At 39.5% G+C, this 13,490-nt stretch overlaps 1 protein-coding gene across 5 annotated transcripts in view; it reads left to right on the top strand.

Moving 5' to 3' along the window:
• gria3b (glutamate receptor, ionotropic, AMPA 3b) overlaps positions 1-9,117 on the top strand; it is a 340,234-nt gene extending 331,117 nt beyond the window's left edge. For 2 of the 5 annotated variants that reach the window (XM_043704895.1, XM_043704894.1), the window contains exon 16: positions 7,761-9,117. In XM_043704895.1, coding sequence (XP_043560830.1) covers positions 7,761-7,925 — 165 coding nt within the window. In that variant the 3' untranslated portion in view covers positions 7,926-9,117. The remainder of the gene's footprint in view (positions 1-7,760) is intronic. The other 3 variants (XM_043704897.1, XM_043704896.1, XM_043704898.1) reach the window with 2 other exon arrangements.
• Positions 9,118-13,490: the final 4,373 nt, after the last annotated feature.

The raw sequence follows: 13,490 nt of genomic DNA, 5'->3' as shown, positions 1-13,490 counted from the left end.
TGGGTGCAATTCATATAAATCTAATCATTAAAATGGACTCAATTACAACTCTGGGGTTTGTGACTTTCAACTGTTGTCCAGTCGGAACAGTATTCTGCATGAGAGTGCCTGGAAGGAATCTCAATTGAGGCTTGCAAAAGGGAATTAGATTATTATTTGAAATGCGTTTGCATAACAATGAGGAAAGGTGGGGGATAGCATGAGATAAATTGCAACTTCAGAGGTCCAGCACTAACAAAACAGGATAAAATGGCTTCCTTATTTGTTGTACCATTCTGTAATTCTAGAATTATATAGTCATTTATGCTCGAATTTATTTCTTTATTATTAGAACATGATACCACTGAAAATTGAATTGTCGCATCAATACAATTGTTATCTTGTGAAATAGATGGACAGCAGAAAAGCTGGTCTGACAGTTATCTGGAGATTCTAGATTTCTACCATTTAGAAATGGTAATCTAGTCCTACATTTTAATCTTTAAATAATGTAGCCATCACAACTTCTAGGAATCCATTAGCTTTTTAGTATATTCAAAAAGAAGTGCTACATTCATAACAGAACTTACCCTCAATACCACTCACCTGCACACTTTGTAGAAATCAGCTTTAGCAATACCCCTGCATTTCCTATAAATCAAAACTTGACTTATTGCACAATATGGCATTCTCAGAGGATGGACATGGAAATCTCTGTCGTAACATGCACACAGCAAAACTGTAAAACTGCACATACAATTGTCCAGGCCTCTTTTATCAAAATGCCATGTTAGTACATTCTGCAGTTCAGGCTAAAATCAATGATTTAAGATTTCGTGAGATCATGACGATAGAGCACTAGAGACCATCCAGTCAATCATGCCTGTGACTACTCTTTGGTAGAACGATCCAGCTAATCCAACTTTGCTCCTGTCACCCCAGTAGCTCTGCATTTTTTTGCTTTCAAGTATTCGTCTCATTCACTTTTGAAACTACAGAGACTGCTTTCACCACTCTTTCAGGCAGTGTCTTCCAGATTACAAGAGCTCACTACATAAAAGATCAAAAGCTTCTTTATATACCCTCTGTTTTCTTTTCTCTAATCACCCTAAATCTGTGTCCTCTGGTTACCAAAATTGCTGCCACTGCAACCAGATTCCTGTCATTATTCGATCAAAACTGTGTAAATATATGCCTCTGTAAAAAAGGAAGGTTTATATGAAATAAAATGGCACAGAAGTAAGACTAGCAATTTTTACATTGTTAGAATGTCAGGTATTGCTAAAACAAACCTATAAAGTACATATAGTCAATCCATACTGTAACAAGTTGGATTTTTACAGAAACGAACTGGAGAATCTGACATAAATTATGGTTATCTAAACCCGTGATATCCCACTACTTCCACCAAGTTCCATTTTCTGAGAAATATTATTAAATTATATTAGACTGGTTAGGGTACAATCTAAGGAATTGAAGAAATTGAAACCAACATGGCTATTGCTGTATGCAACAACAAAAACAGTCAGTGATACAGGAAGAGAAATGCAAACCCCAAAACCTTATCAAATGAAAGTTTTATTTATCTGCCTGGACTAGAAAGGGTCACCATCTCGGAGGTGTACTCCATGATAATGTAGTACAGAGATAAATTGAGTGCTACATTATCAATAAGCTGAATGTTTTATTATAGATTTAGTTGAAGGAATTTGACACAATCTCAAAAATCGATCAGGTTTTATATTAATTAAGAGATGAGAAGAGAAAGTGTAAATTTTGGCAACGTGAAATGCATAACCTACTGACCAGAGCATGAAAGAGGAAGGAAAGCGTAGTATTTCAGTGTAAAAACTTACATCAGGACTCAGCGTAGGCAAAGTGCAATGACAGAGATTGTGTTCATTTTAAACATAATGAAATCAATATAGGTACTGATTGCATAACAAAGAGAACACTTCAATGTAATTTAGGGCAAATCTGTGATAGATATAAATATTATCAGAATGTGCCTGACTCATTAATCTCAAACCATTGCCTTCAAATTAGCCTCTTCAAATATTAATATGTAAATATGTACTGTATTTTTGAAATGTCAGACCAAAAGCAATTTCACACAAATAATCAACAACCATATGCTCATATCCAAAGGATTTAATCTCAAGGCATATGATGACTCTTAGTTGTTATATCAGCATGTAGTCCCTTAAACATTCTTGATAGTGTTGCTTCAAAATTTTTAATTATATTCTATTTAGGCTCAGACAAGTGTTGTATTTATTGGCAGTTCATCAGTTCAGTTTAGTAACCTATCTACAATCCAAAGCACTGAACCTGCAGAACTCTTCAGTTTCTTTCCTCTGTGCTTTCACATTGCCTCCAGGTTTGCCTATGATATCCACCTCCAGAACCCTTGATTCCATTCACACCAAACTGTGAACTTCTTTTTCAAACTTCCTTTCCTGATCTTCAGGTACTGGGTCTTCTCCCTCTTAAATGTGCTGTCTTTAACACCCTCTTTTTAAAATAGATCCGAACTCAATATCCTTAAAAGCTACAGGCCCATCAACCTTCTGAAAAGTGGTGTTGACTCAAAACTCTTGCCCAAAACTCCATACATAAATTTTTCTAATCAGATTTTCGTCCCTACCACAGCATTAAACTGGGGGTCCTAATCTAAGTTAAGTATACCATCTTGATGACTATAATATGGTGCACCATTGTACCTCATCCCATCTGCAGTAATAGTCAACCACACCATTCAGCTCATTCTTAACTATTACACAATTGAGCCTGTGGCTGCTCAAGCAATGGGCTCTTTCTAACCTTGCATTATTATCCCTAGGTTTACCCAGTTTTTATGTTTGGTTCTGCTCTTCCTTGTCTGTTTGCTGCTCTTGGTGACATAATTCCAAAGGCAAAGTATCAAATTTCACATGGATACATAAGAATATGTGTATTTGGTTCCTTCAGTCAGATCCTGCTCTGCCATTCAATATGATTATGGCTCATCTCATTGTTTTGTTTTCTCAACTTTCCTGCCTTTTCCTGCACAGCCCTTGACTCCCTTAGATCAAGAAACTGAATAATGCAGGCTAGAATATATTCCGTGAACTAGGTTCCTCTGTTCTCCTGCATTGAGAACGCAAAACAATAAGGACTCTCTCCTCATCTCCATCTTAAATGGGAGACCCACTACTTTGAAACTGTGACCCCAAGTTCCAGATGCTTCCACAAAGGCTAACAGCATCTATGCTGTCAAGCCACCTCAGCATCTTGTAAATTTCAACAAGATCACCTCTCATTCTTTTAATCTCCAATGTTTATAGGTGTAACATCCTCAACCTTTTCTTCATCACAGGAATCAAATGTATGAACTGCCTCCAGTGCGTGATATCCCTACTTGAATAAGAAGACCCATCAAAATGAACAAGCTTTTCCCAATTTTTTTCACTATTTTTAGAAGCCTATTTATCCTACTTTTATCCATTTATATATGTTTATGTCCTCCTCACAACTTGATTTCCTATGTATCTTTTATTGTCAAAAATATTTGGCTACAATGCCCTCAGTCTCTCCACCCAGGTCATTAATGTGAGCTGTAAATAGTTGAGGCACAAGTACTGACCTAGCGACACTGAATTTGTTACTATTTCCCGACCCAAAATACCCATTTATCGTGGTTATAAACCAATTTATCCTTACTCCCTTTCCTATCAATTAGCTAACCATCTATCCATGCTGCTATATACCTTTATTATTCTTTCATACTAAAGCTGCATTCATTGTCGATCCATTGTTGCTGTTGAGAAGGTGGTGGTGAATTTTGCTCTTGTACTATTGAAGTTCATGTGGTGTAGGTATACCTACACAGCTTTAGACAGGGAGTTCCAGGATTTTGACCAGCAACAGTTGAGAAAACAGTGGTATATTTCCATGTCAGGATGGTGAGTGATTTGGAGGGTGACATTTCGTATGGTGATAATCCCAAGCATCTACTGCCCTTGTCCTCCTTTGTGGTAGATTTTGAAGAAGCTATAGTGAGTAACTGTAGTGCATCTTGTAGATGACACACATGGCTGCCACTGTGTGTCTTTGGTAAAGGTAGTGAATATTCAAGGTATTAGATGGGCTGCTTTATCCTGGATTCTCAGATGGTGTGAAGCCTCTTGAGTGTTATTGGAGCTACACTCGTCTAGGTAAGTGGAGGTCCTGATCTCTGGCTTACTCTTGTAGCCGTAGAGCTCATATGGCCAGTCCAGCTCAGCTTCTAGTAAATGGTATGTACCAAGATGTTGATAGTGGGGCATTTAGTTTCAAGGAGTGATGTCCAACTTGAGAGTCAGATTGGGAAGTGGAGATGCAGATGTGAGTGTTTGAGTGGATCATCAGGGCAGACAGGGTGTCTGTGAGAGTTTTGCATGCCATCAGCATTGGGGTGGTCAATTGAGTGGGGAGGTCAATTGGATGGGGTAGAGGGGTGAGAGGTAGGCATGCCATTGCCAGGGCAGGTTGTGAGAGTAAGGTGGGCTTGTCAAGGTGGAGAGGTGATGGGGGTTAAGTGGGCTATCAGCAGGAGGTTCAATGAGAGTCAGGCAAGCTAATGGGCTTAAGCGGCTCAGAAATGTGTGGGTCATTAGAAGGGAGGGGGAAAGTAGTTATGAGTGTAGGGTTGGTAAAAACAATGACTGCAGATGCTGGAAACCAGATTTTGGATTAGTGGTGCTGGAAGAGCACAGCAGTTCAGGCAGCATCTGAGGAGCGGCTCAGATGCTGCCTGAACTGCTGTGCTCTTCCAGCACCACTAATCCAAATTGAGTGTAGGGTTGGCCAATGGCTGATGACATTTTGCCAGAATGATGGTAAGTGGGTCAATGAGAGTTGAGCAGGCTGAAGGCAGGGTGGGAAGTGTAAGGGGATATAAGCTGGTGGTTGATGGTATTTGCAGCAATCGCAAAGCCTGAGGCAGATGCAGTGTTAGACCAGGCAAGGGGTATTGGCGACACATATTGGTACCTTCACAACCATCCATACTGCCCCTCATCAAACCTTCCGGACCTGTGAGAGTTACTGTATGGAAGATGGTATATGGGGAAATGTGTGTGAATGGAGGTTTCAATTTGTGAGCAAGGGGAAGTTGAGTGAGCATGAGGCTGTTCAGTGAGTGATGAGGGCTTCAGTGAGTGAATGATGGGGAAACAGTATGGGGGTGGATTGATGGATGACTTCTGAAGGGTTTAGGTGGGTGGGTAAGTAATTGGACTGGGGAGCCTGATTTTTGAGTGATTTGCCAAGTGGTAGGGTGTAAGTAAGCAGCTCAGGGGTCTCGTGGATGGGATGGGAGAGTTGATATAAATGACTTGAGTGAGTGACTGGGACCAAGGTGCTGAGTGGGTGAGTAGGGAAATTGGGGTGACTAGGTAAGTGGGTAATTGAAGGTTGATACCTGAGTTGGTGAGAGAGTGAATGACTTGGAGAGGTGGTGGAATGATTGCATGGAGTCTGGGAGAGATGACAATTCGGGGATTGGATGAGTGATTCTCTGAGGGTCTGGAGAAAAGTGCTTTTTAACTGTAGCCATGATGTGGAGGTGCCAGTGTTGGACTGGAGTGGACAAAGTTAAAAATCATATGTCACCAGGTTGAAGGAGCAGTGTTCCAACAGCTTGTACTTTCAAATAAACCTGCTGCACTATAACCTGGTGTTGAGTGATTTTTTTTTAAGTGTAGTCAGACTGAAAAGTGGGAAGTGTGACACTCAAATAAAGACCCCATAAACTACATTGTAATATTTCCAAGATTACAGTTAATATAAAACTTGATAGGAAGGTGAGTTCTGAGGAGAATGCAAAGAGGTTTCAGTAGGATTTAGACAGGTTGACATTCCTCAACGGGCAGAAGCATGGCAGATGGAATATAATGTAGATAACTTTAGTAGGAGAAACTAAAGTGCAGAGTGTTTCTTAAGCAATGAGAGATTGGAAAATTTTGATCTCTAAAGGGATCTAGGGAGCCTTGTTTGGTTCACAAGTTACTGAAAGCTAGCAAAGAGACAGAAAAAGTGTGCTTCTCCTCTCTGGATCTAGAACCAGAGGACATAAATCTCAGAATAAAAAGCAAACGTTTGAGGGCAGAGATGGGGAGGAACATCTTCTCTCAAGGTCCTGAACCATTGGAATTCTCTACCTCAGAGCGATATCAGTGTTCAATGGTTAAATAGGTTCCAGTTAGAAATTGATAGATTTCCAGTTATGAGTGACATCAAGGGATATGGGTATAGTGTGGAAATATGGTGTCAGTAGAATATCACTTATGATCTAGAATGACTGAGCAGTCACATTCCTAAAGGCAGCACCTGTGACAGTGAGGCACTCCATTAAAACTGGAATGCTGTATACTGTGGCTATAAAAGCAGGTCAGAGCTTGGGAATCCTGCAGCAAGTAACTCACCTCCTGACTTGTCAAGCCTTGTCCACAATATACAAGGCACAAGTCAGGAGTGTGATGGAATATTTCCCACTTGCCTGGTTGAATGCAGCTTCAACACCATCCAAGAAGATTGACATCATCCATGACAAAGCAGTCTGCTTGAATGGCATCCACAAACATTCATTCCGTCCACCACCAAAGCTCAGTAGCAGCAGTGTGTACGAACCACAAGATACACTTCAAATGCACTCTAGAAGGACAAGGACAGCATGTATGAGAATTCCACCATCTGCACATTCCCCTCCCAAGCCACTCACCATCCTAATTTATAAATATTCTATTGCTTCAGAGTTGTTGGATCAAAATCTTGGAACTTGCTTCTTAATAGCATTATCGGTCTATCTGTACCAAATGGATTGCAAAAGTTCATTAAATCAGCTCCCCCATTTCCTCAAGAGCAATTAGGAATTGTGATAAATGCTGACCTAATCAACGATTCCCACATCCCATTAATAAATATTTTAAAAAGCCTACATTTTTATGTTCATGTTCCTGGGGTGAGATTTGAGGACAAAAGCCACAAGCATAATTAAAGAATATGCATTTGATCAGGATAGAACCAAAGCTCTTCTGAAATGTAATCTTGAGGTGAATATATTAAGAAAAGTTACCATTTTTCACAAACAAAATTAAATGTAAAGGATCATAGTTTTCCTGCAAGACTCAATTCAGAACAAGAATGGGGGGAAGGGTAAATTCACAATTCTAAACTTAGATATCCATGACAGGTGAAGTGAAGGATAGTATCCACTGGGATAGAATTGACTGGCATTAACAGCAGCTGTACTAATCAGACTAAATTAAAATTTAACATGAGTGGAGTCTGAATGAGCAAATTAAATATTTTTAGGTCTTTTATATTACCTTTGAGGTAGCTGAGTCATACAAAATCTACAGTTGTTAATGATACTCACACTTGGCTGATCATAATTTTAACAGCAGTTGTGAAGTCTACAAATCTTTGTGTCCAATTCTGAAAGCAATTCTATAATAACCTTAGCTTATTACGCCATGTTTGGTGCCACACAGAATTGCATATATCTCTTGAAAACATTACAATACATGACTGGAAATGCATTATTTTTCGACAGTCATTATTCTAATTTACTTTTTCAATGTTTCCTTTTAACTGATCAGACATTTTTATTGTGTCATGGGAAGTACATCACATTTTGGAAATCATTGTGTCAAGCACAGCATTCATTTGTCAGTCAACCTATAAACTTTGCTGTAATGTACTTAAGACTTTAGATTTTAATAGTACTTGCTCTTTCTTTCCTCTTCTTTGTAACACAGCTCACCTACACTGATGCCACGCAAAACAAAGGAACACTGTCCATATTTGGGAGCATTGGAGAAAACGGCCGTGCCATGACCCCTGACTACCTGCGGTCACTGCACGCTGTACCGGGTGTCAGACATGGTACCAGAGTGGCTGATGGTGCACCAGACTTTTCATAAAAAACTGAATACTCCTTCAGTGCCTTATGGAACATAATGGAGAATCACAACAATGCAACTCATCATTCTGAATCACAATAAGAGTCTAGCTTGCTTGAAAATACAGGACAGAGTTAAAAAATGAATCAAGCTTCTCTGTGAAATTATATACTGAAATAAAATCAATTTAGTTCTGCAAAAAGCCATCATTTGATAACACAACTATTGCAGAGAAAAGGTTTCATGTATAAAATGTCTGAACAGTAGTATTGAAATCTATTACTTTGAGTACCAAGGTAGTCTCCTTGTACCAAATAAAATTAAACATTGGGAAGGCACTCAAAAGAAGTGTGCAACATAAATTAATGTCTAAAAACTGTTCCTTTAATGAATGATGCACTAACAGAAATAATGGCAATTTTAAAAATTACATAATTCCTGCCAAGTACAAAGGTTAAATTCTTACATGATATCTTTTCTGTGAGAGAAAAAACATAATTGTAAGTTCTTTTTAATTAAGTTCAGGCTGTTCAGTGAAGTACCTACATACTAATTACCTCTGTTAATATTACAAGATGGGAATTCAGTGGGTTAGCATCCAGTCTGTGTGGAAGAGAAGAAAGCAGCTATCAAAATGTCAAACAGAATGTGAACAATCATGTACAATGAAATGGCCTACTTTTATACAGGAGCAAATGTGTTTAACCGTTTCCTCCCTGAATATTTTCAAGTGTCTGATTATTGAGAAGTTTTAATTTGAATCAAGAGTGAATTGGTCAGGTGAGAAAGGGTTAATCAAAGCTCCACAGATAAAGTATCTATAGGAAAACAAAAAAAAATGATTTTTTTAAAGGATTATATGAACAGAACCAATGTAGATTTATCAACTTGTGTCAGTTTTCAAGAGTGATTAACTTCATAGAGGTGAAGGTTTTGAGTTCTTTTCATTCTTTTTAAACTTGCATGTCAGACAATGATTGCCTACACTTCCCGCTATTAACTTCAAGCTATAGAAGTTAAGCTGTAGTCACTTAAAGACTTTTTTTGTTAAAACTGCACATCATCAAACACAGAAATGTTAACGAGCGAAATAGCAAATATGTAAAGCATAAAAATGCATGATTGGACATCATTTACTGAGTCCCAGTAATGAGGTGTTGTAAAAGAAAGAAATTTTAATACATTTTGTAAATAAACTGTATAGAAAAAAGGAGTCTGCAAATGTGTGACCAAATCACAGTATATGTCTCTGAGTTTGTTCTTAACAACTTTTATGCTTTCGATGGTTTCTTATTTTTTGAACAGTGAGGCCTGACACTTCAAAGTGTTTTCTGCCCTTTACCAGCATGCAGTCAACCACAGCTACATGAGCCACCCGCCTTGAGTTACGTTTGATACTGTTAAAAACTGGCCAACCTTCCTAATATCAATGCCTTCACAATGTGCGCTATGATTCTGCAGTCAGGATATGGGGCCAATTTTAATAACATAAATCAAGAGAACAAGTGTTATGGATTTGCTGCCTGAGGGAGTTCTGTATAAAAGCACAGCTTCTTCTGAATTTACAATGATAGTTTTGTCCTGCAATGTAAAGATAAAAGTGTCTTCTGAATTTATTGCTGATATTTAGCCTGATTGGCCTCAGTGTGAAAATATTTATGAAACATGTATCATGATGGATAAAATGGAGATTGGTAATAATTGTTATATCTCACCTTTTTGGGTAAAACTTGACAGAACAGTACACAAGTCAAAAAAGATTTTCAAACGCTAAAGAAAGGGATGAATTTTCCATCTGGAGACAGGAAATCATGAATTGGTTCAGTTTTTAGAGACAGAAACGTGCCTCCAATGGAAAACTGATTGCATTTCAGACGTTCTTAAAGACGAGCCCTTAATTAATATGGAGACTGTTCTTCTGTACATTTAGAATCAGTGGGGATTGGAATGATGGTGACAGATGAAGTGTTGGAAACTCTGCAGCAGTTTACCGTGAGGCTGCTGGTTGTCTTGACGGAGAGATCTGCGGCTTGTGTCTAATTGCACTAGCTGCGCCACAGGATAGCGAGGTGTCATTGGTGAGCGGCAGGCCATCCCCTCACTTATTAGTGATGACCTGAACACAACATTGGGTGCTATGCAGGAAATGGGAGAGGTCCTCTCCTTCAAGAGTGACATAGGTTGCCACCTCATGAAACAGCAGAGGCACCTCTCGGTTCATCGTCATTCTCTTCCTCCTCCTGCCTCAACTCTGACTGCTTCAAGGCCCTCCTAACACTCAAGACCCACATTTCCCTGTTTAGCCATGTCATGCAAGATGGGGTAACCCAACTCAATGAATGCGGGCCTTGCTGGAGGGTATTGACTGGTCCAGGCATTGGAGCTACAGCTTCAAAAGCACAATGGTTGTCCCATTGAATAGGTTGTATTTGCTGCGTTCCTTCCATGCATCTGCCTGGGGACCCTAGAAAGGGATGAATAGCTATATCTTTGTATTCTTTATGCTCTGTGATCCATCCACATACTGTGGGGCTGAAGTGAGGATCTGAGACAGCCTGAATAGGCAGAGGATGAAAGAGTCATGGCAGCTGCCAAGAAGTGACCGCACACGTGATAGAAACTGGATTATCGTAGCAGCCCAGTTTGACTTAGTGGAAGTGAAAGCTCTTCATCTTGATGAATCATACTGGCCAGTAACTAAATGCCTTGATAGCTACATGTGTGAAGTGAATTGTGCAAAGAGTGCACCATTGACCAATGAGATGTAATAGTGGGAAATCATTTGCAAGATATCACCAAGGCCTGATTATTGAATGGATCTAGAAGCAAAGATGTTCAAGGCCATGGAGATTTTAACAGCTACTGCCAGATCATGATGACCAGTGCTGCAAGGTGTGACGTACCATGTATGAAAAGGATACAGATATCTATGATCATCCTGTAAGCATCCCTGTGACACTGGGTCTCAGTCATCCACAGGTGGCTTTGTCTTCATTCTAAGACAAGCTAAGAGCATGACCTGTGTTGCCTTTCTGTCCCTCTTTCCTCTTCCATATCCTTTTGATACTTAAGGTTCTACAAGTGCTGTGTAGGATGCTGTTCCTCTTTGCCATTGGCCCCAAAATCTGACAGTCATGGCCTGTTGCCATCAGGAGCCTCCCTTTCAGACATATGACTATTTGATTGTGATTGACAGCATTGTCCCTGATCTCCAGGTGCCAGAGTGACAGGCTGTGACATGCCCGTTTGATGCCTAAAAGGAGTGTGCCCACTTGCCCTGCCACTTACACAATGCTAAGGGCACCTATTTACACAGATACCGACATTCCTTCTATTTCGATGACCTGACCTGAGGTGATGCCCTGGGCAGTAGTGACTGGCTTTCCTCCCCTTAGCTGTTCAGAAACTGACCATTTCTGAAATTCCTGCATCCCTTTAAATGTTGCACCTCCCTCTCCATAAGGCTCTTCACAAGCTTTTTAATGATTTGAATTGTAATTGGGAGAGGAGTGGGATTGATGTCCCATCCTCCCCACCACAGTTCCCATATTGTGAGGGTGGGCTAAAAATTCAACTCTTTGCGGATTCTCTTGTGGTGCAGTGGTAGTGTCCCCTCATTTGAGCCATGAGGCCTGGGTTCAAGCCTCATCTGCTCCAGAGGTGCATTATAGCATCTCTGAACAGGTTGATAGGAGGGGGGTATCAATCAACCTTTTGGAAAGTACTGATCCATTCGTGATTAAGTCAGTCAAGAGATATAAAAACTTACAAGTTGCTTTAGTTCAAATGTATAAACCAGTGATCCATTTACACTTGCTTGCATTTGGAAAAAAAGCAATACAATTTTTGGTCCCTTGATTATTAAGAGCGTGTATCTTGATTTTGAGGATGGTGGAGTTGCTGTTTTAGAGTACTGTTATTTATTAACATTTGCAGTATACCCAACCCTACTCCTTAACCATTGAGAATTATGTGTTTTGATAAAGACAAAAATAACTGCTCAAATCAAAACTTACTGCTTTAGCCTGGATGCTACACAACTCTTGAAGAGTTTTCCTACAGAATTTGCCTGCACATGTGACACTTGGCGATAGCCCCACTTGTCTGCATGGCCTTGTGCTATCATCATGGTAATTTTAATCACTCTGCTCAAACATGCTTTGATATACCTCTGGACATGGGAGCATGAACACAGACCTTCTGGCCTATTGGCAAGGGCAACACTACCACTATGTCACATGAACCTATTGTTTTTAAACAACCTGTTTACCCAAGTTATGACATACATCTAGGGAAGGGGTATCTTGAAACCAGACCTTTTAGACTTATATGTAAGAACACTACCAGTTACAATTACAAACATTCATTTCTCCCAGTAAGTCACAATGACTGCTATTGTAAGACAGGTCAAACAGTCTCATTTTCTTTATAAATGGATCACTTCGTGGGAGCTGATCAAATACTGTCAAATATATGATTATGTCAGGTTTGATCTGAATCCCAAAACTGCTATGAACATTTACATTTATGGACAAATCAAATGAACACAATGCTTTGCTTATATTTAATTTGATCTTTTCATTGTCATGTGTACCTAAGTACAGTGAAAAGCTACGAGCAATACAGGCAGATCATAGTAAGCAAGGACATATAGATCATAGAGTGAAAAAAACATTTAGAGGCATACAGGGTGTACACTAAGCCAAGTTCAACATTAACAATATCAGTTATTTGAAGTTAAAGAGTCTATTCAGCAATCTATTAGAGGCCAGGAAGAAGCTGTTCCTGAGTAGGTGCATATGTTCAAGCTTCTGTCTATCCATTGTGCTTCTCAGGGCCCAACGTGGCTTTTGAGGTGGTGATGGTATTTATTTGATTTTTAAATGGAGCCAGAAACCAAAAAGAGATGTCTCCTATTTTGGCATTATTACGCTATTTGTTCTTCTATTATTAGCTGAAACTAAAGTATTATTTTCCCTCTGACTATCAAATTATGGAAAAATATTTATTTTAGATGGTGGTTATTTCATGACAAAAACACAATTGATGGAAACTATTCAGCCAACATGCCAATGCCAGCCTTAAAATAAAACTATCCAATTCATGTCCCTCCCTGTATTTTCCCCATAATCTGACATGTGGGTGGCTAAGTAGATAAAGTGGGTGAGGGAGATGGATAATGTAGCAAGTCATGGGTGAGAGAATAATTGTGTAAGACGGCAGATGAGTAAGTAGATTGGAGAAAGTGGATCAAGTCAGGTTAGTAGAGATTTTCAACTTGGTTTGAGATTGTGCAGTCATGTGGGATAGTCAGGTACCCAGTCAGGTATTGTCATGGGGTTGGTTTGTGGACGATAGTCAGATTTTGTAAGGAGTACCTGGGCAGTCATGAGAAGAGTCATTGAGAGTGATTGGGGGCTCAGTTGTAGTTACACAGGAGCTAAATTTGAAATTTTGTAATATTTCCTGGTATCTATCCATTTAGTACATTGGAGCTAGCCAAAGTGTCTGACACTATCTCAGAGTTAGAGACTTCTACAGAGGATTCCAGGAAGTGAGGGAATTGCTCATTGGAAATTCAAAAGT

This window comes from Chiloscyllium plagiosum, chromosome 15 (assembly GCF_004010195.1).
Source record: "Chiloscyllium plagiosum isolate BGI_BamShark_2017 chromosome 15, ASM401019v2, whole genome shotgun sequence".
Taxonomy (NCBI): Eukaryota; Metazoa; Chordata; class Chondrichthyes; order Orectolobiformes; family Hemiscylliidae; genus Chiloscyllium; species Chiloscyllium plagiosum.
This window is presented reverse-complemented; position numbering and strand designations above follow the sequence as displayed.